At 56.6% G+C, this 23,455-nt stretch overlaps 9 protein-coding genes across 9 annotated transcripts; 6 read left to right on the top strand and 3 right to left on the bottom strand.

The window, feature by feature from the left end:
* The first annotated feature begins 116 nt into the window (after positions 1-116).
* Positions 117-783, top strand: BKA78DRAFT_120246 (uncharacterized protein). Its single transcript, XM_066882415.1, has 2 exons — positions 117-233; positions 291-783. Exons 1-2 carry the CDS (start codon positions 219-221, stop codon positions 711-713), a joined length of 438 nt encoding a protein of 145 aa, XP_066745605.1. The 5' UTR covers positions 117-218; the 3' UTR covers positions 714-783.
* A 142-nt stretch (positions 784-925) lies between these two features.
* On the bottom strand, positions 926-1,501 carry BKA78DRAFT_250306 (uncharacterized protein; the record flags this gene model as incomplete). The annotated part of the gene is made up of 2 exons (XM_066884555.1): positions 926-1,304; positions 1,425-1,501. 2 exons carry the CDS (start codon positions 1,499-1,501, stop codon positions 926-928), a joined length of 456 nt encoding a protein of 151 aa, XP_066745604.1.
* Positions 1,502-2,083: 582 nt separating this feature from the next.
* BKA78DRAFT_249993 (glycosyltransferase family 8 protein) lies at positions 2,084-3,106 on the bottom strand (the record flags this gene model as incomplete). The annotated part of the gene is made up of 1 exon (XM_066884525.1): positions 2,084-3,106. One exon carries the CDS (start codon positions 3,104-3,106, stop codon positions 2,084-2,086), a length of 1,023 nt encoding a protein of 340 aa, XP_066745603.1.
* Positions 3,107-4,035: 929 nt separating this feature from the next.
* On the top strand, positions 4,036-5,198 carry BKA78DRAFT_311971 (AhpC/TSA family protein-like protein). Its single transcript, XM_066888261.1, has 5 exons — positions 4,036-4,383; positions 4,488-4,594; positions 4,673-4,812; positions 4,861-5,010; positions 5,060-5,198. Exons 1-5 carry the CDS (start codon positions 4,223-4,225, stop codon positions 5,093-5,095), a joined length of 594 nt encoding a protein of 197 aa, XP_066745602.1. The 5' UTR covers positions 4,036-4,222; the 3' UTR covers positions 5,096-5,198.
* Positions 5,199-5,620: 422 nt separating this feature from the next.
* On the top strand, positions 5,621-7,548 carry BKA78DRAFT_250360 (GDP dissociation inhibitor-domain-containing protein; the record flags this gene model as incomplete). The annotated part of the gene is made up of 4 exons (XM_066884563.1): positions 5,621-5,694; positions 5,763-5,881; positions 5,935-6,984; positions 7,175-7,548. The coding sequence occupies 4 exons, from the start codon at positions 5,621-5,623 to the stop codon at positions 7,546-7,548; spliced, it is 1,617 nt and encodes a 538-aa protein (XP_066745601.1).
* Positions 7,549-10,273: 2,725 nt separating this feature from the next.
* On the top strand, positions 10,274-10,740 carry BKA78DRAFT_311960 (uncharacterized protein; the record flags this gene model as incomplete). Its single annotated transcript, XM_066888260.1, is given in 3 exon segments — positions 10,274-10,676; positions 10,706-10,707; positions 10,718-10,740. A coding segment is annotated over 1 exon segment (270 nt), but the record flags the coding sequence as incomplete, so codon positions are not given.
* BKA78DRAFT_311958 (uncharacterized protein) lies at positions 10,722-11,342 on the top strand. Its single transcript, XM_066888259.1, has one exon. It carries the CDS (start codon positions 10,815-10,817, stop codon positions 11,322-11,324), a length of 510 nt encoding a protein of 169 aa, XP_066745599.1. The 5' UTR covers positions 10,722-10,814; the 3' UTR covers positions 11,325-11,342.
* Positions 11,343-14,300: 2,958 nt separating this feature from the next.
* BKA78DRAFT_120171 (uncharacterized protein) lies at positions 14,301-14,880 on the top strand. The gene has a single exon (XM_066882413.1). The coding sequence runs from the start codon at positions 14,438-14,440 to the stop codon at positions 14,741-14,743; it is 306 nt and encodes a 101-aa protein (XP_066745598.1). The 5' UTR covers positions 14,301-14,437; the 3' UTR covers positions 14,744-14,880.
* On the bottom strand, positions 14,881-16,709 carry BKA78DRAFT_120179 (uncharacterized protein). Its single transcript, XM_066882414.1, has 2 exons — positions 16,045-16,709; positions 14,881-15,938 (listed from the first exon to the last, which is right to left on the bottom strand). Exons 1-2 carry the CDS (start codon positions 16,373-16,375, stop codon positions 15,019-15,021), a joined length of 1,251 nt encoding a protein of 416 aa, XP_066745597.1. The 5' UTR covers positions 16,376-16,709; the 3' UTR covers positions 14,881-15,018.
* Between the last annotated feature and the right edge of the window lie 6,746 nt (positions 16,710-23,455).

The raw sequence follows: 23,455 nt of genomic DNA, 5'->3' as shown, positions 1-23,455 counted from the left end.
GACGTTGTTTGGAGCAGGGCGCGAGCTGCCGGACTTTTTTGTACTGCCCTTCAGCCCTACGACCCGATGAGGAATGGCGCCCGCCAACAGCACCTCACCGCCTTCCCCGGTACTCACCCACCTAAAGTTTGGAGCTTTCGACATATCAACCCAGTAAATCGTCAAGCTTCCCTTCTCTCTTTCGCCTCTTCATTTGACCTCTGGATCTCATTGTCACGATGACCCAAGTCGTGGTAAGCTGAATCACCCGAACCGTTTTGGCCCAATGCTAATCAAGCTCCAAACGCCAGCCCTCCGAAACGCTGTCCCTTCTCACGCGTCTGAGCCAAAAGCCTGGCGTGCAATCGACCCTCGTCCTCGCGCGTGATACTGGCGCAATCGTACACACATCCGGCTTTGCATCTTCCAACGCTGCCGCCAACCCCAATGCGACGCTGCCACCAACGACGACAGACACCACCGCAGTAGGAGGGGGCATCGCCAATGCTAGCGGTGGGCGCAAAGAGAGTGGCATCAAAAGCGCCGAGGATGTGGCACGGCTAGTCCACGGATTCATCGAGTCGGCGGGGACACTGGTGCGCGAGCTGGAGGAGGAGGACGAGGTCAAGCTGTTGCGGTTACGGACGCGTAAGAATGAACTGGTCGTTGTGCCTGGTAGGTCCCCCATATTGTTGGGAGTAGCTCAAAACAGCATCGGGAGGCCAGAGGGCTGACAAGGCCACAGATACCCGTTTCATGATTGTCGTCATCCACGACACGCCGCCTACGGCATAGACAGACAGCTTCTGCGTTCAGTCGGGCCCCGATGGATTATGAGCGGTTACAAGATACCCCCTTGCACGGATGTACGGCGTTATGGAGTCACTACATCTACGACCTAATGCAACGAAGCAAATGAATGAGCAAATTCCACGTAACCACAATTTCACCAATGCTCCTCGCCGATGCTAACTGCATCCACATCGACGCCGTCCTTGAACCACCTCTCGCCCTCCCCAATCTCGACATCGTTCCCACTCATCTGGCGCTTCGCCATGCGACCATCCTCGGCAAACGTCCAGTCCTCCAGTCCGTAGCACCGCTTCCACTTCATCCCGTCATGCTTGTCTTGGTACTCGTACCAGAACTGCACGGCGATCTTGTTGTCGGTGAAGGCGAACAATTCTTTGCGCAGACGGTAGTTGTGTTCGCGAGTCCACTTGGCGGTCAGAAAGGCGTGGATGGCGTCGTGGCCGCGCATGAAGGTCGATCGGTTGCGCCACACGGAGTCGGACGTGTAGGCTTTCACAACGGTGGAGGGATCGCTGGGATGCATGTGAGACTGAGTTGGCGAACAAGGAGACATTCACAGAAGGGGGAAGTTGTGAGAAAGAGACTGGAGATAGCCTTGGGATGATGCAGAGAACAAGGAATAGATGCCATACCGCGTATTCCACAATGCCTGTGCCTTCTTGACCTTGGCTTGAGCCGTCTCTTGGGTAAACGGTGGAGCCAGTGACATGATTGGAACACCACGGACAGGAGTTTAGGTCGGCAGCAGCTTCGAGTCTTTGCGATATGCCTGTAGTCGTTTGACTGGCAAAGTGGTTGTGTTAGGAGCGTCTCACGTGGCCAGTTCTTCGCAGAAGAGAAATGCTGATTTTTGAGCGGGGATGACTCTTCAGAGGAGAAGCACGGCTGACAGACGGCGCCAGACTGCTTTTGGAGTCTACGTATTACTGGCCGGTGATGTAATGCCGTGATGCGGCAGGAGCCGTCCGTGAGCGCGTCGTCAGGCCAGCTGTGGGGGAGCTCGGAGGAGCAGCCTGGGCCCCACTTCGCTGCTCATTTTGGGTAGCAGCTTGAGGGAGAGAACAGTTGCTACACGTCCTCATGAAAGGCTAGCCACGGAGGGAAAGGTTTCATCGTTTTGATTTTAAAGGAGATGCGTGGTTTAATGGTATTTGCTGATCTCCGATGGATATATCTCTATGCCCACGCGAGGCATTCTCGCTGCGTCTCTGGCCATCAACAAGTTGCCTTCACAGCATGCGAGACTATGCCGCCGATAAAGGTCCTAATACACCAGCTGATCCCCTATCCCCTATTTCTCTATCCCGCGCCCCTTGTAGAACTCATGCATCTCGGCCTTTGCCTTGAACCACATTTGCCTCAACACCTCCGGAGGGCCCTTCATGCCTAGTTTCTCGTGCAGACTCCTCACACCTGCCGCCAAGTCCGCCTCGCTCGGCCATGTTGCGCTCCATTGCCAATTCAATTCGGTCCAGGGCATGGCGCCGTCACGGCGGAAGACATAGTTGAGCAGGCTCTGCTCCATGGTGTGCGGGTCAAAGCGATGGTAGTGCTGCATGACGGACAACAGAAGCTGGAAAAGAGGTTGCGATGGCGCCGCGACCCAGAATCCGGCGGAGAAGGTATCCGTGGAAGGTGGCGGGACTGGATGTTCGCGCTGCCCAACAAAGTCATTGTCTGAGCGGGCGGCGAAGACGAAGGATGCGGGCAGAGGCGCTTCGTCAGATTTGATGGCCGACGTGAGGGTCAGGTTTGTGGGCAAGGCGTGCTCAATGCCTGGCTCGCGAAAGACACCGTCCAGGGGTCCGGTCAGAAAAGTGTCGGCATCGAGAAAGCAGACTCGGGAATACTGCGTCATCTCCAGGAGACGCAGCTTTGTGAACTGGTCGCGCCAACGTGTCACGCCGGTCTTGATCCACCAGGATAGTGGAATGTCTTCGACAGCAACGACCGTTGCGCCATCGGCTTCCAAGCGGGCACGCTGGCCTTGTGGCACGTCTTTGGTGGTAAGGACCAGGAAGTCGATGAGGGGATTCCGAATCCGAGTGTTGTCTGCGTGTAGTAGCTGGTACGTCAAGACTCTTGTTGCCGCATAGTAATAGTTCGTATTCTCCGGGTCATCTTGATTCTCGTCCGGATTGGCGCTGAGAAACGTTGCTATGGCGAAACGAGAGGATGTTGCAACATCTTCCAAGAGGCCATATTCGGGATCAATGACTGGGCTTTCGAAGGGTGCGAGCAGGAAAACAAAGGTTAAGCATGAAAGTATCAACGCCACAAACGTGGGCTTCGCTCGAAGCCAATAAGGAGACATGGCCCGCCGTGGCCGCTATAGCGCGGCGCAGGCTCACTGTTGTTGTTTTTCCATGGACAAGCGCTGGGGTCCAAGGCTGTGTCCAAGGAGAACAAATGCCCAGAGGCGCAATAATCGAAAAGTGGGCCCTATCGATTGTTTTCCGAGACCCGTCACCCGTGCACTTGCATCGTGTTCAAGCAATAGGGCCTGGATAAAGCGGCATTGTGATGAGATCCAAAACACGCTCGGACAATAAGGTGGGTAGAACATGTCTCATAGAGTCAAGACGGAACAAACCTTCGAATGTGAGCTTTTGCATGCTGGAATATGGTTGGTTGTAAGGGAAAAGACAGCAGGTGCCCGTCTACTTGCCAAGCTTCCTGAAAATAGGGGACTTTCAATTGTCGTCTCGACGTCGGATTGGCCACCGCGTACGGTTCATCTCCAACGTCTGTAAAAGATCGAGAGTCTATTCTTCACCAATCCGCAAAGGCTGGAGCTCAATTTGAACCAAGGATGCGGAGAGGGCCGGACCTCGCGGATGCGGCCGTTGGACCCTGTGGGTTGGAGGAAGGAGGCGTCCGTTTGTCATGTCAAGACAATTCGTGTCGATTGAGTGCCCAAAAGTCAGTTGATTCAGTGTCGGCGGATCTCTCATGTCGTGGTCTGAATTGGACCGACAGTCGGATAAAGGCTACTGGCGACTTGATCAAGCCCGCAGCCGTACGTCAACAGAGGCATCCGGGTACGCTTCTTCAGTGGTCCTTAGTGGTTGACTGGTCGTCAAGTCTGGGCTGTTGTTGCGATGTAGCGGGTGATGGCGGTGGGTCGGACAGGAGATCGGATGAGGTCATGCCAGGCCCCGCAGTCGCGACAGCTGCATCTTGAGCTGCGGTGGAACATTCGAAGAAGAATACTCGCGTCTGCGTGCAGGTAAGCCCCCGGCATTTTCTTCATCAGCTTCAATGGCCAGACAGACAGCTCCTCCGGGTTGTAGATGATGGGGACAGAGCCGAAGGTGAACGGAAGCGGCCACGCAGCGACCTCGGCCGCTACTCAAGGACGTCATTCCATTCGCGGGGCAAGTGATTTGGAATCCCAGTGGACGCGGCCTCGAGCTGCCCCTCTTCGATCATGGTGCTAAAAACTCCCCGTGTCTGTCTCCCATCTCACTTCCTCTCACATCTTCCATCTTCCTTCAATCAATTGCACTTTCCAACCTTCACACACCTTCAATTCATCACAATGGCTCCTCTCAAGGCTGGCGACAAGTTCCCTAGCGGCGTCAAGTTCGAGTAAGCTCTCACCGACCTTCCGAAGCTTCCTTCTGCTTCACCCAGCTCCGATTCTTGTCTGCAACAAGCTGTCTTGCATACCGGTTGCTGACATGAACTCCCAGGCACGCCCCCATCACTGAGGACGACCCTACCGTCTGCGGCAGGCCCACCGAGTTCGATGCCGACAAGGAGTTTGCTGGCAAGAAGGTTGTCATTGTCTCTGTTCCCGGTACGCTCACGGCCATACCATAATCCCTTAAACAAAGCTGATTGAACATGTATAGGTGCCTTCACTCCCGGCTGCCAGGCCTACCACCTCCCCCCTACATTGAGAAGCTGGACCAGCTCAAGGCCAAGGGTGTCGACTTTGTTGTCGTCATTGCTTCCAACGATGCCTGGGTCATGAACGCATGGGGCAAGGTGAACAAGGCTGCGGGCAAGCCTATTGTACGTTGGACCCGACGTCTTTCGAACCACGGTACTAACATGTGGCAGTACTTCCTCTCCGACACCAAGACCTTCTTCTCCAAGAACTACGGCTGGGCTGCCGGCATGGGCGACCGCAACGGCCGCTGGGCTATGGTCGTCGAGAAGGACGGTACCGTCTCGTACGCTGAGAACGAGTCCAACCCTGGCCAGGTCACCGTAAGTCAAGACATCTATACTCGAGAATGTTGGACGCTGATTGATCTAGGTCTCTGGTGCCGACGCCGTCCTCTCCAAGTTGTAAGCGCGGGATGGAATCCACCCTAACAATCCCTTAGATAGAATTTGGACCGCAGGCCAACCTGCGGTAACAATGTACACGCGTACTTAGCGATAATGAATCACTTTCAGACGTGCAACAAGAGCATTCTTGCGTGACACAACCGTAACGTGTGCAGAGCAACGTGGAGTCTTAGACCTCTGCAGCGAGCGAGCCGAGCAGAGACAAAGGCCACTTTGAAGGCATGTAGCGTCACAAACGAACCGCTTCTTTCAGGTGAAATCCAGAGCAGCAGATACAGGACGATTCGTAGCTCTCCCGCGCGGAGAGGACATCACTGAAGATGTCATCAAGAGTGTCGTAGATGCCCATGGGGAGGGCGCTGCGAACAAAAGCGCGGTGAAGAAGGAAGACGACAGCTGCTGCGCCGGAAATTTTAGAGAGCGGCACCTCACATGCTTACTAAGAGTCTTGGCGAACGCCGGGTCTATGGACCTTTGTGACCGCTCTTCCGCCCTCACAACACCACCACCCAACAAGCGAAACAACATGGAGAGCTTGAGCGAAACAAAGTGGGATGTTCTGATCGCCGGCACAGGCATCGAACAGTCCCTCCTGGCTTTGTAGGCGCGCACCCTCGCCGTCGTACCTCTGACCACGCAAATTCTGACTGACGCAGCCGTACTTGAAGAGCTCTTTCACGTTCTGATAAGAAAATACTTCACGTCGATAAGAACGACTACTATGGAGGATCCACAGCAGCTTTCAGCTTACAAGAGGCCGAGTCGTGGGTGCAGCAGGTGAATCAAGGTACGAGCGGCCCAGCGATGATTGCCAGCAACGGATCGCTGACGTGCCTTCAGACGAGGCGGAATCCTCAGATTTTCACGATGCGAAGATAGCGCAGCCGCCCGCTTCGGAATCGAGCGAGCAGCCCAAGCTTGGGTTCTCTCGCGCCTACAGCCTGCCACTCGCCCCACAACTCCTCTACACTCGCTCGGCAATTCTCCCGGTGTTGGTTTCCTCAAAGGTCTACAAACAGCTCGAGTTTCTAGCCGTCGGGAGTTGGTGGGTTTACTCCAATGCCGAAGCCTCACCAGAAGAGGGCTCCGAGGCCACGCGCGCCGGACGCCTTACCAAAGTGCCCAATGGTCGCGAGGACATCTTCGCCGATGAGACAATCGACATGAAGGCCAAAAGGACGTTGATGAAGTTCCTCCGCTTCGTTGCGGACTACGAGAACCAAGAAGTGTGGGAGACGTTCAAATCAAGGTCCTTCCCTGAGCTCTTGACCGAGCAGTTCAAAATTCCGCAGAATCTGCATGCACCATTGCTGGCTTTGACGCTTTCACTCGACGAACCCCAGAATATCATGACGGAGCTCGCGGTGCCAAGGATTGCACACCACCTCCGGTCGATCGGCCTCTTCGGGCCGGGGTTTGCCTGCGTTATTCCGAAGTGGGGCGGCCTGGCAGAAATTTCGCAAGTTGCATGCCGCGCACAAGCAGTCGGAGGAGGTATATATGTCCTGGGACAAGGCATCACCTCTCTCGACACCGCAAAGGACAAGTCCTCCGAAGATCCCAGCTCCGAACAGTTGCAGAGCGCAAGACTTTCTGCTCGTCTGAAAGATGGCGAAGAAGTCAGCTCTGCATGGGTGGTAGGATCGAAGGAAGACTTGCCTTGCGAGGTTCAAGAAGCGACAAGTGAGGTCTCTTGCTCGCGCAGCATCTCAATTGTTTCTTCAAGCCTGGAGTCTCTCTTCCCAGCTCTGGCAGAGGGAGCGCCAGCGCCTGCAGGTGCTGTGGTATTCTTCCCTGCTGGAAGTTTGGGCGTTGAGAGCAGCTCCGAGCACTCGCCAGTGTACGTCCTCGTGCATTCGAGCGACACTGGCGAGTGTCCAGCTGGTCAAAGTAAGTCTCACATCTCTTTTACATGCCCGCAACCCCTATCCCAGCCAGCATGATGATCAACTTACGAATACTTATCTACATTGTCTGCAATTACATTGAAGAGAAATTCTCTGACAACCTGATATTGGCTTTAACCTCACACTTAATTATCCCGCTTTGATCCAGCAGATTTGCTAACGAATCTGTCTAGCCGTCCTCCACGCTTTCACCTCCGCTTCTGGTTCCCTCGGATCTCAGCTTCTCGATGCCGCCGTACAAGCGCTCCTCTACTCGACTGGAGAGAAGCCACTACCCTTGTGTCTTTGGTCGATGAAGTTTGAACAGCGCGGTCGACCAAACCCTCTGGATGGCAGTGCGAGTGCTGACGCCGCGTCAACTCCATACGCCAATGTTTTGGCTTTCCGGAAGACTGGAAACGTGGATTTGAAATTTGATGATGGCGTCATGGAGCGCGTCAAGGGCATTTGGGAGAAGATTCTGGGAGATGACGCAGACGCAGAAAGAGACGGATTCATGAAGTTTGAGGAACGAGAGACGATGGGCGATGATGAGGATGAAGAGTAGGGAAAGATCCGTAAGGACTCACCGAAGGATTCATGAGCAGAAGAAACGTTCCAAGCATTATGAATCATTTCTCGATGCCAGTCTGCCATCGCAGTTCACAGTTGCTTGCAATCATGCTGTTCTATATTCCGACCTGACCGTTTTTGTATTTCAGCTGATGCTCGCAGCATAACGGTACGATGAAAGATGAAAGCCGGCCAACGAGGTGCAAGTCCGCCAAAGGCTATTCGACTTCCTCTCCCAGTCTTCAATCCTACTATTGTACTTCTGTTTTCAATCGTTTGGCCTACTCCTTCCTCGTCTCCTTAAAGTCTTCTTTCCTCGTTGATTCGATTCGACGCATACCACAATCCTTTCAATCGGCTTAGAGCACCATTATGTGACCACTTCTGTCCGGTTGCAGTGCGACATGTAGGAGGAAGAACGAGCCGGGGATGAGATGAGATGACTCGGTTAGAAGCATCAATCCTTCCAAGTTCCACCCATCCACGCATCACATCAACCAGAGACCGCCCTGGCCGCACAGCTGCGATAGTCCAGCTACGCTTTTCCATCACTGCGAGCGGCGCCGCCCACGGATGGCAGGGGTAGGAAGCGGCAGGAACAGGGGGATCTGGTCTCATCCGCGTGGGCGCAGCCACCCGGGCGGCGCTGCGTCCATCCCCCTTGCTTACGTCGTGCTGCTGCTGCTGCTGTTGCATGTATGCACGGCCGGTATACTACCCCTAGAAAGAAAGACGCGAGAGCATGCCTGCCAAAACGTGTACATTTCGTACGCATATGCACGCCTGAGACGGACGGTTGTGGAACAGCAGGACGACGGATGTACGTTGTCGTGGTCGGTTGTCTGCGTCAAACCACATGTGCAGTGCAGATGTACATACACATACATTGTAATATGTATAATATGTGTATCCGTCCCGTCTTGTCCATGTGCAGCTGGCTGGCTGGCTGGCTGGCTTGGTTGCTGCTCGGTTGGATGCAGCTCTTAGCTGAGAAGTGAGATTCTCCTGCTGCGAAAGCTGCTTTCTTGCTTTGTTATTCCCAGGTCGACGGGTGCATGCACGCGCGAGGGGGTGGGTGAGACGGCGTCATCGTAGTCAGAATAGGGGGTTGCTTTGGGTTGGGGAGGTTGGTTGTGGAAGGGAAAGGAGTCGGGACCGCGCAGCGCGACATGGGGATAGAAAGGAAAAGAAATGCGATGGGAAGAGCTGGACATCAGCGGAAAAAAAAAAAAAAAAAGGAGGGATGTGTATGAGAGGAGCACAACGTAGCTGACAGCTGAGTAGGTATGGCAGAGAATTGACCTACCACGGACAACAGCGAGTCCAGTTGCAGCACACCATTGCGCCACACACGACTACTACCACATCATCAGCTCTCCTCCTCCTCCATATTCCCACGCAAAAAGCATCTCATCCCACCCAATCAAACCAGCCAGCCAGCCTCCCCGAGACCACTACCCCAGTGCCACCACCCAACCCACCAATCTCATCCCGTCGCGCATTCGCATCGCCTCAGCACACACCACGCGCGCGCCACACCCCTGCCTTGTAGCCTGCAAGCCTGCTCCCTGGCTACCGTTTTGGCTTTTTTGCTTTGCTTGCTGCAACGTCCATCACCCGTCGCACACAGACACAATCGCCGGGGCGGTTGGGGGTCGTTGTTGCGTCACGTTGTGTTGCGTCGCACCGGCACGCCTGCCTGCCTGCCTGCCTGCCTGCTTGCTCCTGTCCTGTCCAAAGGAAAAGAGACTGGAGCCATCCACCACCCTACCATGGTACGGTAGGCCCAGCCGCTGACCCGCCACGCATGACACCCTTGCGCGTATCAACTGTATCTGAAGACGGGGAGCTGATGAGCTGAGCAGAGCACCGGCCCAGCTCAGTCAGTGCTCCTGCACGCAAGCGCGAGTCGTCACATCGCATATCGCATATCGCATCGCACATTTGCTCGCTACCGCCGTCTTGTCGTTGGGATCGTGGGATCGCCCGCTGCTGCTGCTGCGAGGTCGATAGGTGTGCTCCCGTGGCGATGAAAACGGACTTGCATTTCAAGGTAGGTATCTGGTCTGTTGGATGAGAGGCTCTCATCTAGTTAGTTGCTTTGATTTGCTTTTTTTTTGGCGTGTCTGCTTCCTTGCTCTTGCTCTTGCTGCTACTGCTGTTCTTTCTGACACACACCCGACCCTAGGTACTTACGACTGAGCGAACCGGCCGGCCGGCCAGCAAGCCAGCCAGCCAGCCACCCCCCTGAAACCGGCGTCCCTCACGCGGCAGCTCCCATCGCGCCCCCTTGTGCATCGCGTTTGACCCCCTGGTCGATTCGGCTGTGTCGTTTGGCCCAGATCGAGGAAGACTGCATGCATTGTTGCTTGCTGGGTGGCCGATCATCTAGGGCAGAAAGCTGGATGGAGAGAGTGAGTGTCTTGGAAAGGAATTATGAAGGGGGAATGGAGGAAACGGGGTTCACAATGGTTGATGGGGAAGGTAGGTATGTAGGCGGCTGACGACATGCCGTGAAGCCTTGGGACGCATAGGGGAGCCAAATAGGATGGATGGCGATGAGGAATGAAGAGGGAGATGATTGGAAGACGTAGGTTGCGGCATCGATGGAGGTTTATTACCACTCTACCGCCGTCACTGTGTGTAGATAGACACGGCGCAGTACGTCAAGCAAGGCAAGGCAAGGCAAGACAGAGAACCACCAATCCATCCAGAGGCAATGTGGATGGCGGGCGACGACAAATGGTGGTTGGTGGTGGGCGACAGACACCACCACCACACACGGGCAAATCGTCACAGCCCTTTTTCCTGCTCTCCTCTCCTCTCCTCTCCGCTTGTACACCCACACGGACAATGGCCGCCACGACACCCACCCACGACCCGGACTGTTCTGGACTGGCGAGTCTGAGCTCTTGGATGATGGTGATGCTGAGGGAGGTAGGTCCCTTTTGCACACCGCTCTTTTGCCATGACCCGACGCGCCGGTCACCACAGAGAGGAGGAGTATCCCGTAGTGGGCACACGGGCTACCACTGACACTGTCGTTTGCTCGCGTGTTGGCCGTTTGGGCTGAGGGCGATCATCGAATGATGCATCATGTTCCTGCTGCCCCCCCCCCCCCCCGTTTTGGATGGAAGGGGGGTGGTGCGCGACTCGTCGACTCGTTTGGGGGGGGGGGGGGGGGGGGGGGGCGTCGGTCATTTCTGGTCCCTTCCCCACAACAGCAGCTGGGCTGGCGGGTGTGCGTGGGGATGGAGGAGGATGGAGAGAGTAAGGGAAGGGAAATGTTGGTACCTACGTCCTCCGTCTCATCTTCGACTTCATCCCATTATTGCTGACTTGCCGCAGGGGGAGAGATGCGTATCTAGGCAGGTACTAGGCGGTCCAGACGATGATGCATCATCCATATCTGACCACCATGGTTCAACCATCAACAAGACACGCATTCATTTGTCAACCTGGCCGCGCCTTTTTGCCGTTGTCGTCGTCGTCGTTGTCGTCGGCCTCTTCTCGTGTTGCACCCCCCTGCCCTGCCACATCTCACGGCCAGCAGTCGACCACGTCGACAACCAACACGACCCCCCTCCCACCAGTCCAAGTCAGCCCAGATCCCAACACTCGACACGACGACGTTTGCGCCGCTCGACGTCGAGTCGGTGGAGCAGCAGCGGTGCATCGCGCGGAGAGAGTGAGACAAAAGGTGGGACGATGATCCGGGCGGCGGGCAGCAAAGCGGGCATTTTTTTTCTGCTTTCCACAGACCACAAATAATTCAACAAGGAAGAAAAGCTCCGCTCCGCCGCGCCGCCGCCGCCGCGTCCAACGCCGCGCAAGGAACGCACGCACGCACCGACTGTGCACAACACGCACATCTTTTTTGCCATGCCCGCTCTCGATTGCTTGCTGTGCCGCTCGGGCATATCGCTGGACGGACGTGCTTGCCCATCGTTCATCTCGCATCCCACCGGGCAGGGTATGTATCGAGGTAATCTATCTGCCCGCTGCTGCTCGCGAGTCGTCCGTCCGCGAGTCATCGATCGGATTCCCCGTCTCGTCATGCCTGCCTCCCTGCCGCCCGGATGCTGTTCCGGATGTCCGCCGCTTGCGGGTTCGATTTTAGTGCAGGTATCGTGAAAGGCGGTGGCAGAATCAAACGGCTGCTGGGTTGCGCCCAACAAAAACCATTTCGGGCTAGAAGGGGGAGAAAAAGAGAAAATGGAATGACGTCATCATCTCGTCGTCGTTTTTTTCCTTTGGGGCTAGGCTACTAAGGGTCTTGGCTACATGTAGCTGAAGCGATGATCTTTTTGTTGACAAGCAAGCAGCTCCCAGCTTGTCAAAGATCCTTCGCCCCTTCTTTTGGCAGGCACAAGAAAAAGGAAGCTAGCTGTAGTGCCCGTCCGCCGGCTGTCAACGGCCGGCTGGCTCAACGCACCAACGTCCCTAGCCTCCGCTGGCGTTGGCGTGCGGCAGGTCGGTCCCATGGCTCGCTCGCTCGCTCCAAATCCATGCGTCGGGGTGGTGTGAAACTCGCAACGGCGTTTCTGAAGGCGCGGCAGTTTCAAGACGGCTTCCGCTCCCGTCGCTAACTAGCACCACAGGTACCGCCCTAGCCCATGGGTTGTAGAAGGTCGTTTGAACCCTTGTTGGTGATGGCTGGAGCTGGTTCTGTACAACGACTTCATGTTTCCATCGCGTCAGGCCAACCGCCGGCCAGCCGCATCATTCTATGGATCCAGAAACAAGGCCGAGGGCCTTCACGCGCGCTTGTGTACGGTGGAAATGTTGGTCCCTGGTTGGGCTAGGCCGGGCCCCTTGGCCATCACATACATCACGTTGCCGACAGACGGACGGACGTCTGTACCCGCGTTTCGGCGCACTGCTCGACACCGCATAGGCATGGCATGGCAGGTAGGCGAGCAGGTACACAGGGAGGTAGCGTGGCGTTCGTGCTCCTCGCTACTCTCTGATGTCGTAGCATATATGGCTGCTGATGGATGCGCTGTGCGGGCGTGCGTTTCGGCGCGAGCATGACAACGGCGCCAACAAGCAAGCAAGCGGGCACACACATCCCCCGTGTCGCTGTTCTCCTGTCCTGTCTGAAATGAGAGAGAGGCGCGCTGGCTGGCGCGCGATAGGTAACTCGGCCTTCATCTCCGCATCCGCTGCTCATCATGCTCATGCCTGGTTGTCGAAGCGCGGTCGGGCCATTGGACAAGGTACCCAGATTCCGAGCGAGCGAGCGCGCGATCAACTCAACCAAAGAGTCATCATCGGCATCATCTCATCAGCGCTCTCTCTGTTTCAAGTTTTGCTGTGACGAGAGAAACGAGCCGGGCACCGAACGGGCGGGTTTGCCGGCGGAAGCCTTGCATTGGGATTTTCGTATGCTCGGATGATGCGCCGGTGTGGGCGTCGAACGGGCGTCCACATCCCTTCTGTTAGGTTAGGTCGCCGCCCCGGGCACAGCACGCGTGGTGGCGTCCGGAGTGGCTCGCACTGGCTTGGCAGGAAAAGGCGTGCGAAGCGTGCCAGACGTGGTACAAAGGAGTGGGCGGAGAAGCCGCAGATCAGATGAGGTCAGGTCGGCGGTTGCAAGCAGCTCGGCAGCAAGAAACGAGAAGACAACAAAAGAAAAGAGAGACAAAAAGGTGGTTTACTTGGTTGTCGCATTGCTCCAAGGGAAGAAGGATTAGGCGGGAATTGGGCAAACTAGGAAAATGGGTTGTAACTTGACCGGAGCCACCTACGCAGATCTACTTGCCAGTGTGTGACTGATGGCCGAGCACGTTGGCCGGTTGATCAGCGCGATTGATAATTTGGTAATTGCTTTTTGTGTGCGCTGCCGACGGGAAGGAGACGTCGACGGAACGAGATATCCGCCATGTGGGCGTGTGGTTGGTGGACGGCTGATCTGATGGTGGTGTCGGCTCGTCCGTGGTCGCTAGCCCAAGCAAGCAACATGTGCGACGACCGGTGGCGGCGGGGAGGATGAGGAGGAAGAGGGTGGTCGCAAAGGTGGTCACGATGGTCGGGCTTGGTGGAGAGGACGGGGAGGGGAAAGGACGTGGGGACGTGGTCTCCGGGAGTGAGGGTCTGTCCCAACTCGCATCAGCATCAGCTCCGTGACCGGCTGCAACAACAACAAGACGACGAGGGTTGATGTCTGACCGGCGGCGCGGCGAGACAAGTGATTGCTGAAGTTTTCACCTCTGGGAAATGTTTTGAGGGAAACAAAATGCCATGTCAGGGGGTCCATGGGCGTGAGCCAGGGGGCGCGGACGAAGCTAGGCCAAGCGAGACGACGTCACGGCTGCGCTGATTGGCGCGTCTCCCGCCAGCCGAGTCGTTCCCGAAGCCGCCTGCCGGCGGATCGTGCGTGCCCGCCGCGTCGATCGCTTGCAAGAATTTTTCTGATTTGCTGAGGCGGCGCATTTTCTGTCGTCCTCTACCGTCTGAATCTCTGCTTTCTCGTCTTTTCCAACAATCACTTCACATTCGTGACTCGTACATGGGTGCCTCTGCCATGACCCTGCAGCCGCTTCCTGGGTTGTTGAGGTCCAAAGAGTGGGGAGGCTCAATGCAGGCGCCGGTGATCGCGCGCAAATCATTCGTCATGGCTTCGCCCCTCCACGGGGCGGTGAAGCGACCTCCCACCTTGGCCATTCTCCATCAACCCTTCGGTTTGCCTTCATTGTCCTGTCCGCCGTCCTCGCTCCACCTCTCCTGCCAGATCATCACCACTGCCCTGCCGCCCGTGACGTTGCTCTGCTGTCATTGATTCGCCATTCGATTCTGCTCGAGTAGCTAGTCTGTCTGGTCATCGACGCTTGGTGCGCCCCTGACCTGCCAACGTGGTCGGCCTATACTACAACAAGCTTGCCATGCTAATGAAACGTGACCATCTTGTGGAATGCATCCCGCCACTGCTGCTCCTCTGCTGCTCCTTGATTTTCCCTTCCCCATCCCAATTCCCCATTGACCCTTTTGGCCCCGTAACAACTGTAGGAAAGCTAAAGCGAGTGCACTTCGTCCCTCCTCCCTGTAGACGCCTCTTCCATGCAGAAACTTGTAGAGCAATACATGTAAATAACAAATGGGGAAAGTCGACTACTTGCTCGAACGCCATTCAGAAAACACAAACGCCGATTTGCCCAAATGCAAGTGGTATAGAACGGTTGGAAGAATAGCGGCCGTTACATACTGGGTGGCTGGGCGTCTCGCCACTGTCGTGCCCAGTTCGGCTTCAGCTCTTGCTGACAGCCTGTGTTTTTTCCTCCCCATCGAGTCGACCTCGCACCAAGTGAGCTTGACGTGAGTGCCCACGTCAGCGGTCCGAGGCGCAGCGAGCTTCGAGATGGCAACTTCTTGCACATCTCAGCCGTGTCGCATTGACATGATCCGCCACAGTGTCTTGGGCGACCATGGTAGCATTCGACTTGGACCGTGTCCAGCCAGACATTCATCATGAGCCATGGGTGGACGGGCTTGCGGTCGCGTGGCAGCCACGCTCATGACGCTTCATGTTGCTGCGAACGCTGAAAGCCTTGCCACAGTTCGGGTGAGGGCACTTGAAGGGCTTTTCGCCCGTGTGGCTGTGACTGTGAATTCGAAGGCTGCTGGGCCGCGAGAAGGCCTTGTTGCACGTCTGACAGATGTAGCGGTCCTGGGGCTGAGGGAATGCAGCAGCGCTAGACGCGCCAATGTAGTGGTGGTGCTGCCATGGATTCGGGTTACCCGGTTGCGAAGCTGGTACCGAGACTGGCACAGGCGGAGGCGGGAAGTTTGAAGGCAGAGGCCTTTGACCGTAAACAGCTGGGGAGCCGTACATGGCCGCTTGCTCCGGAGGGTATGCAAAGGTGCCAACCGGGGCTGCGCCTGGAGACGATGCATAAGGAGACGTGGCGTAGGGAGAGGTCGCGTAAGGGGAGGCGGGGTGTTGAGGCGGAAGCGAAGCGCGGTGCTGAGGCATGCTGGCTGTCGTAGGAATCGGCTGGCGCTGCTGGTGCGGTTCCATGTTGTTGATCGACTGACCCAGGTAGTATGGGGTCTGTTGCGGAACAGAGGATTGCGAGGACGTCGAAGGAGACTGGTTCCCGTCAATGACGGAGTCCGGCCGCATGGGAGGCGTTGGCGGCAAAGTCATTCTGGGGTGGCTCACGATCGTAGGGCCGTATGCTGGCTGAGCCTGGTCGGGACGATTCTCAGGTTGCGGGGCCACGACTTGATGCTGGTGAGGCCGCTGCGCCTGGTGAAGATGCTGAGGCGGTGGCGGTTGCTGCTGCGGCGCCTGAGGTTGTTGCGGCTGCGGTTGCGATTGCTGCTGTTGCTGCTGCTGGGGTGGAGGCTGCTGCTGACTCGGCGAAGCTTGTTGAGAAGGTGCACCTGGGGAGAAACATAATGTCAATTTATGATGCGTCGTGGTGGAGTGGCGAGGGGTTCGCGTCGGTCGGCGGCTCGGCGGTAAAGACAGGGGGGATTTGACACCTACCAGAATCTTGGGAAGAGAGCTGCTGCTGCTGTTGGTCGCCGTCGGCGATACCCAGCAGGCTCGATATCGAGGGCAAGGACGGCTTGTTGGCCGGCTCCTCCACGGGCGGTGAGGGAGGCGACTGGGGGGCGGCTTGGTAGACTTGGTGTTTGAAGTGGTGGTGGGGTTGATAGACTTGTTGGACGTAGTCCGGGGCCACGTCTTGGGTGGGTTGATGGTGGACACGCTGGGGGTGGTAGTAGTGGTGTTGAGGTTGCTGCCTCTGGTAAAAGTCGGATGCCTCGAGACGGCTGTCCCTCCCTGTGCCGTGGACCATAGTCGACAATTGCATCGCCTGGCAGCGTGTACGATGGGGTGGAGTAGTAGACGTGAGTGCGACGGACGAGGATGGGGAAAGGAATGGAAGTTTATAGAGAGAGGGCCGAGGGACCTGGCAGAGAGAGAGGGCTGAGGGCTGCGAGTGGGCGGCTTGGGCCAGGTGCCAGGGCGGGCATTGAATATGCTCCACGTCGCCGGCAGGGTGGGTCGAGCAGGAAACCCTGGCAGTCAACCTGAGAGGATCCACCGTTGACGAGGCGGGCCGTTATTATCTGGAGAGCGCCTGTGCCCTCGTCTTCACAACCCTTCCATGGGCAACGGTAATGCAGATTGCGACTCGAGCCTGCTGGGCGGGGATCCACCGCGCGGGCCAGCCTACACCCTGGACGCCCATCTATATTGCGCCGGCTATCGAACCGTTCGGGGAATGAGGCGTGCAGTCCCAGGACCGGCCCTTGACGCACTGCAGATCGCGTAGGTAGACCGGCGGGTAAATTCTTCTCGTGGAATGGTGGTGGACTGCAAGGGACTCTGCCAGAGCCATCCCTCCCGTCGTCGTCGTCTTGTCAAATACGTTTCACTTTTCTTTCTTTCCTTTTTTCTCTTTTTCCTGGTGAACCCTGGAGCCACGTTGCCCACTGATCAACTCGCACCACTTCGCTTAAGCAGCCCTCGTTCCTCTTCTGGCCGTGGGTGCAGCAATACAGTACCTATTCACGTTAATCTCGGTCTTCACCATGTCATCTGCTTCCCTCTCCGCGATAGACCCTGATCGCTCCAGCTGCCACGGCTCACCCGTTCCGTTGCACCAAGCCCTGTACGTGTGGAGGATCGCCCATCAGCTCGTCGCAGCTTGAGCGCTCATTCTCGCAGTCACACGTCCGCCGTGGCGGGCGCGAGCGGCACATGGAGCCAGGATGTCGCCAGCCAAGAGCATGGCGAGCCACCCCGTCGGGAAATTGGGCGTCGTTGTCGTCCATCACCCACACTGCCGAGCTGGATGCGGATGGGATGCAGATGCGGGATGCTACATGTAATGAGAGAGGCCGTCCTCCCACGCGCGCGTCGTGTGCAGTGTGCAGTGCGAGTGCAGCCAGCTGAGGTTGCGACGGGCGGTCGTACCGTCGATCGACAGATCCGTCGAAGCTCCAGCGAAGACTTGGCGAAGCCTTCGAGAAACTTTTGTGCACCCCTCTTGTGCCGCCCTGACTCGTCCACCAACTCCACCCCACTCTCCGTCTGCCCGCGACCATCATCCACCGTGAAATGAGCAACAAACTCATCTTCCACGTGCTGCCTTGGTCTATCGCGCTTGTCTGCATCTCACCGCACGCCTCTTCCACTCGCTGCTCACTTCGCCTCGCCTCGCTCACCACGCACCAAGGTCCCCGATCAGGCCTCCCGGCTTCTGCATCGTCTTTCATTTGTCCGTCGACTCGTCAGATGTCCCTGAGCCAAGCCATCGCCTGCTGAGTAGTGACGACGACTGTCCGCCGGCCGGCCTTGCGCCGAGCGCCTGCCCGCTCCCATCTTGTCGCAGCATCACCCTTCTTCGACTGCGACGGCTCCCTCCGCGGCTCGATCCATTGCTGCTCTGCACCTCTACACGAATCTTCTCGTCTGATCAAGGGGCACGCCTCCATCGAAAGCTTCGCCAGATGCTCTGAAGAGGGACCCTTGGCTACCATGACAGATCTTCGTCAAGGAACGCGGCACTGGGGCCCATGTCGCTCAAAGTTGGTCGCTTGCTTGGCGTCGCCGAGGCGTGGAAAAAGGGTCGCGGTTTCTGCGCCCATGACCAGACCATCTTTCTTCTCGTCTTTGCGGCATCGACACGGAAGGGCTCGACATTCCTTGTGCAGATGAGATCACGCTCCATCAAGATCGCTGCCGCCTGCGGGAAGCAGCGGTCGCTAGCTCTGATCTTGGAGCTTCGCTCAGCGAAACACTGCAGTGTGGTGCACGGGAAGCCTTGTCAACTGTCCCGCTCGCACCCCCGAAGCAACGGCTCGGGATCAGGGGCACTTCCTCGGCTGATCTGCATTACACGGGATGGTTGCGCACAAAACCTGGGAGATTCGTCTGGGACCAGGGCCTCAACTCACGCCCGTGATATTGACACATTTCACTCTGCAGTCGGCCCTAACTGAGTCGGTGCCATGTCCGTCAGCGGCCAGCTCCTTTACCCATGAGCAATCTGTCAGATCATTCGCCCCGTGACCATGCTGCGCCTGCCACGGTACCCGACTATGCAGGAGCGGTGAAGAGCGACCTGTAGCGACTTGCGACCCTGCGACAGCTATGTGAGAATAAACAGTCGTGCCGACGTGGAAATCCGAATCCTGTTGCAACTCGTACTGTCAAATGTGCTTTGACTCGATGGTTTCATTTATTCCCGTGGATTTTTGAATTTCTGTTTCACCTTTGACCGGGCTATTTTCTGGGGAGCGATCCTGCCCTTTTCTGCTTCATCGACTGGCGCAAATCACGAACATCAAAATATGAGCCAAGGCCAGCTCACATCTCTCCTCTGTGTTGAAGCTTCTGAACGCTCAGTGCTTGCCGCTGCATGCCGGTAAGCGCATGGCCCAATGGATCACCCTTGGTGGAGCGAACCCTCCACGATGACCCCTAGATCCAAACAAAGTCATCCATGCGGCATCATGCGCGTGCTGCTCTCCCAGGCAGTCCTCACCCTGCAGCTGTTTCTTCGAAGCTGTAAATGTGGTCTATTGTTTCGAACGAGTCGCTTAGCATGGGTGGTCGAAAATGGGTTGATTATCGGATAACTGTATCCTGAACGCCGGGCAGCCAAGACGACGTGCTGTAATCCGCACATGGGGTTTCTTCCTTTTTCAGCCAATGAGCCGCGCGCTCGCAAATTTGCCAGGTCGCGGCTGTTGTAGATCCTTCGTCAGCCCGCCAGACGCGACCTTCGGTCTCTGGCGGCACAGCGGACATCCCTGACGACGAAAGAAGAGAAGGCCTGCCATCGTCTTGCGTGTTCCTGAGCGCACGTCGCCAAAGCGTCTCTGCAGGCGCCCGTCATCCTTTGCGAGAAGGTCACTTTTGAGTTTTGCCTCTTTGAAACAACCAATGCTTGTCGAGATCCGAGGTAATGTGCCGCCCTGCGTGCTAGTGTCAGATCACTTGACGTTGAATTTTACTACGACTGTGGCACGGGTAGTATCCGAGGGCAGCCGCAGTCGATCTTCTCCCGACTAGATGTGGAGTCGACGGCGACGTGTTGGGCTTGCCCGCCGCATGTCAACGCTGCAAGGCAAAGGAAAAAACCGATCACATCCACACGACCACTCGTCTTGCTTTCCGAGAGGCATCGCCCGACCTCGCACCATTTCATTGACGGAGGCTACACCATTCCCATCCAACGACGCACTGCGTGCCCTGGGGTTGCGCAAATCCCTCGCTGAGATCATACTTCATCTTGCTCATGATTTTCTCACCCCTGAGCACGTCCTGGACCTCATTGGCTCTCTCGAAAAATTCCCCTGTCTTTCGGGCGTGTGTCCGCAAGGCGAGCCGAGCAAATGAAAGCAGCAAGCGCCATCGAGTTCCCGGTTTTCCATGTCATTGGCAGCATTTGCGACGAGTGAAGCCCATCGCCAAGGTCATCAGAATCACCGCGCTCCATTCGCCCACGCCAGCCGGCTCATTCGCTATCTACGCCGAAGCAGCGTGAAATCTTACATTCCGAAGCGATGGACCTCCTTGATGTCCGCAGCAGGTCGACATCTCAAGGCTCGGCCATGCACAATGTTACCGGTTGATGCTATCGGGCCGCTCCCTCGCCTGAAAAGCGACGTCGCCAGGGCTGAAGTTGCATCTCCGGAAAATCCCCAGCCGCCTGCAACACCTTGCGTAATGATCTGCGCCAGACTCAACAAAGAATGAGTCGTCATCTCCGAATAGAGCGTGGTGCTGTTGATCATGGAGGCTTGGGAACGCTCCCAGAAAGTCCACTAGGAGAGCTGGCATGCTTCCCCGAGAACAACGGCCATTTCCCTCTTACGACTTGCCATTCACAGGAGGCGGGACTCGGTCTATGAAACTGGCCTGTCTTGCATCTGCGTCCGAAGGCAGTCCATGCATGCGCTTAACGATATGTACTGTACGGTACCGCTACCTCGAGTTCGAGCACAAAAACGATGTGATCCATGCACCTACTCGACTCGAGCAGCCCCCCTTTTGGACAACCATTCTACTAGCTCTATCCCTCTTTGTGCCCATCAAAAACCCATCTGGAATGTCGCCCGCGACAGGCACAGCGTGCGGTCAGAGGTGTACTGGTCCCATCGATCATCGAACATCGCTACATAATCATACCTAATATGACCATCTCCCGCTCATCCCCCCACGCGGAAAGCCCGCCTGGGGTTTCAGTCAGGCGGTCACTACGGCTGTAGCGTTTCATCCTCACTCGTCGACCGCAAGCGATGCGCTCTTGTCGTGCAGCGAATACTGACTCTGTCAAACGAGCCGTCCCTTCACCGTCTTTCGCATCGCTACGCTATTTGCCGGGCGCTCAGTGCACAGAGATGGCACGTGGTAGATGACCCTTGAATGCCAGAGGCGATCTTCGATTTGACAAGCCGGCTGGCCCCCAGTCGGCCTCGGATGGCTCGAGTCAGGAAGTGCTCAGCCTACGAATCTCTCTTCACGAAGTGCCTCTGAAGCAAGACATGCGGTGAACATCTCACCCCTCAGCCTATCCCGTTTTGCTGATGCTAAGCGCAGCCCATGCTTCAACGGCCTGATTTCAGCCGCAACCCTTGTGCACCCAGTCTCTGAGTTGTCAACCACCCACCTGTTGGAATCCTCGGCCTATCATCATAGGGCTTCCCAAGTTTCTCTCGTCTGCCAATGGCACCTCCTCAAAGTCCTCACCCCTGGCCAACCGCATGTCCGCTGCCGTGTTCGAGGAAGCGAAGGCCGGCCATTCTCAGCACCCTCAGATTTCATGCTGTTGACCGGGACATCGGCGCCGGGAACCACAAAAGATGAGGATTTGCGTCGCGGAGCGCCCCATCCATCGGCGTGATTTTCCGGCGATTCTCCCGGGTCCGAGTACGCAGGGCTCTCTCAACAGTCAGAGCAAAGCGAAGAGAGGTCACAGCGCACGGCAAATCATGCTCATCCTGTGCCGCATGCCGCGTCCCCTCTGGTGTTTTCTGATGCCCCTCGACCTCCAACCCCACCGCACGAACGATAGCGCGGTGATGGCCCTGTACGAGACGTCATAATGGTCTTTCTAAAAGGGGCGTTGGACCGATGCCCTTGCCTGACCGGACGACTGATCTTTTGTCGGCCGGTCCACTCGGCACGCTTTACGCTCCAGAAATTACACACCACCTTCCGATATAGGCACTTCGCGCATGAGGAAAGCTGCCCTGATCTGTCCATCATCCGAAACTCTATCTCATCGTCGTTAAGAGCCATCATGGTAACTCTTGTCATCGCTTCAAGACAGAGGTGTTTTAGATCATGCACTGTAGTCAGATCATACTCCTCTCGCTGTTCTGTCCAGCTTGTCTCAACTCTGAGAGGATATTTCTCGTATCAAGGTGATCTCAGAGCGCTGGAACGCCGTCAAAGGGAGCCGCTGCCCGTGCATTACGTGCCCTCATCTCTTTGCGCCCACGCTTCAGAAGAAAAGAGTCAAGACTCGTCAGTCCTTGAAAGCGCTGGAGATGATGCCCTCTGTCAAGGTCTGTCCTTGTGCAAGTCTGATCTGATGGTGCACAACTTCTTTTGCTTGGAGGCACACTTGTGCCATGCGACCTCCGTCCATGTCATGGTCCTCCAAGCGGACGGACGACTATCCGAATGCAGGATCACTTTGGGCTTACCACCAAGAGATTCTTCCCGCTCGAGAGATTGCTTGTTGCTGGAGTTGCTATCCATTTGTCCATCCCGCCTCCAAGGTTCTTCTTTTGCTGAGGCATGTCTCTGCAGGGATAACAAGCAGCTTGACACATGTGTCCACGGCTCGAATGCATGAGCTATAGTTCTTGCATTCAGGATGGGGATTTCCGCTACTGAACGGGCAAGAACTCCGCAGCATCTGGCAGCGACCAAATTCAACCACTGCAACAGATGCCACGGCTCCCCCACGGAGCACGTCGTCATGGCCGAGTGCCAAGATTAGGATGTATTTTGTTCCGCGAGGAGAAGGGATGGTAAAACCAGGCAGGTCATCATTTCCCGTCACGAGCCACATGGTCAAATTGCAAGAGCCATGCAATCTCCGTGCTCTGGGCGAGGCTGTTGATCTCCGCGCTCAACACCACCATCAGACCTTCGCGCAGCAACATTGCTCCAAAAAGTGCGGTCTTGAGTCTTGCAAGTCAAAACGACAACCCAAGCACCTGGGACGAGCTTGTCCCTCCAGCCCCGCCACCCCCTCCCCAGACGTCCATCACTCGTTGAAGGGAGCTCCCCTGCAGCCACGCGGGAAGCTAGGCAAAACCCGCCAGCCAAGTGCGCTCGCCGAGAGCAGCCATCCTGGATGGACATCTCCCTCGTGATCTGCGCGCTTTTTCAATCTATTTCCCCGTCTGAATTTCGGGGAGTCGGAGGTGCCTTGATGCTTGCAAGGTTGGTGGCTTTCCACGCTGATGCTGGGTCTGGGGCGGAACATGCCTGTCAACCATCATCTTGGTCGCTGGATTCGGGGCATTTCTCCGCCGAGTTGGAGGGTGATGGTGAGATGTCGTCAGAGGTTGCTGCTGGTGCGTTTCGCTGTGTTTTCTGTCGCCGAAAATGACACTTATTGGCCGCCAGACAACCCATCTCCTCCACGTGAGCGACTTCACCCACAACTTGCCTCGTATTCTTGCCTTGGGAGGAGGACATCGTATTTCGCATAGTTTGAGCCATGCTGTCTTCATGGTTGTCGACCTGAGTCTAAAGTGCACCTTGCACGCCCCAGCGCGTCCCGTGCCGCGCGAAGAAGAAGGAGAGAAGTCCTCTGGAAGGCCTGAAACCCCTGCTCAACAACACACATCATCGTGGCCAGGCAGGCCACCTCCCTGACGACTTTGCGCGTGTGCCTGGCCCAACCAAGCGTTTTGTC

The sequence above is a fragment of the Phyllosticta capitalensis genome (assembly GCF_038381095.1).
Source record: "Phyllosticta capitalensis strain CBS 128856 chromosome Unknown BKA78scaffold_4, whole genome shotgun sequence".
Lineage (NCBI taxonomy): Eukaryota > Fungi > Ascomycota > Dothideomycetes > Botryosphaeriales > Phyllostictaceae > Phyllosticta > Phyllosticta capitalensis.
Note: the sequence above shows the minus strand (reverse complement) of the source record. Positions and strands in the feature narration are given on the sequence as shown.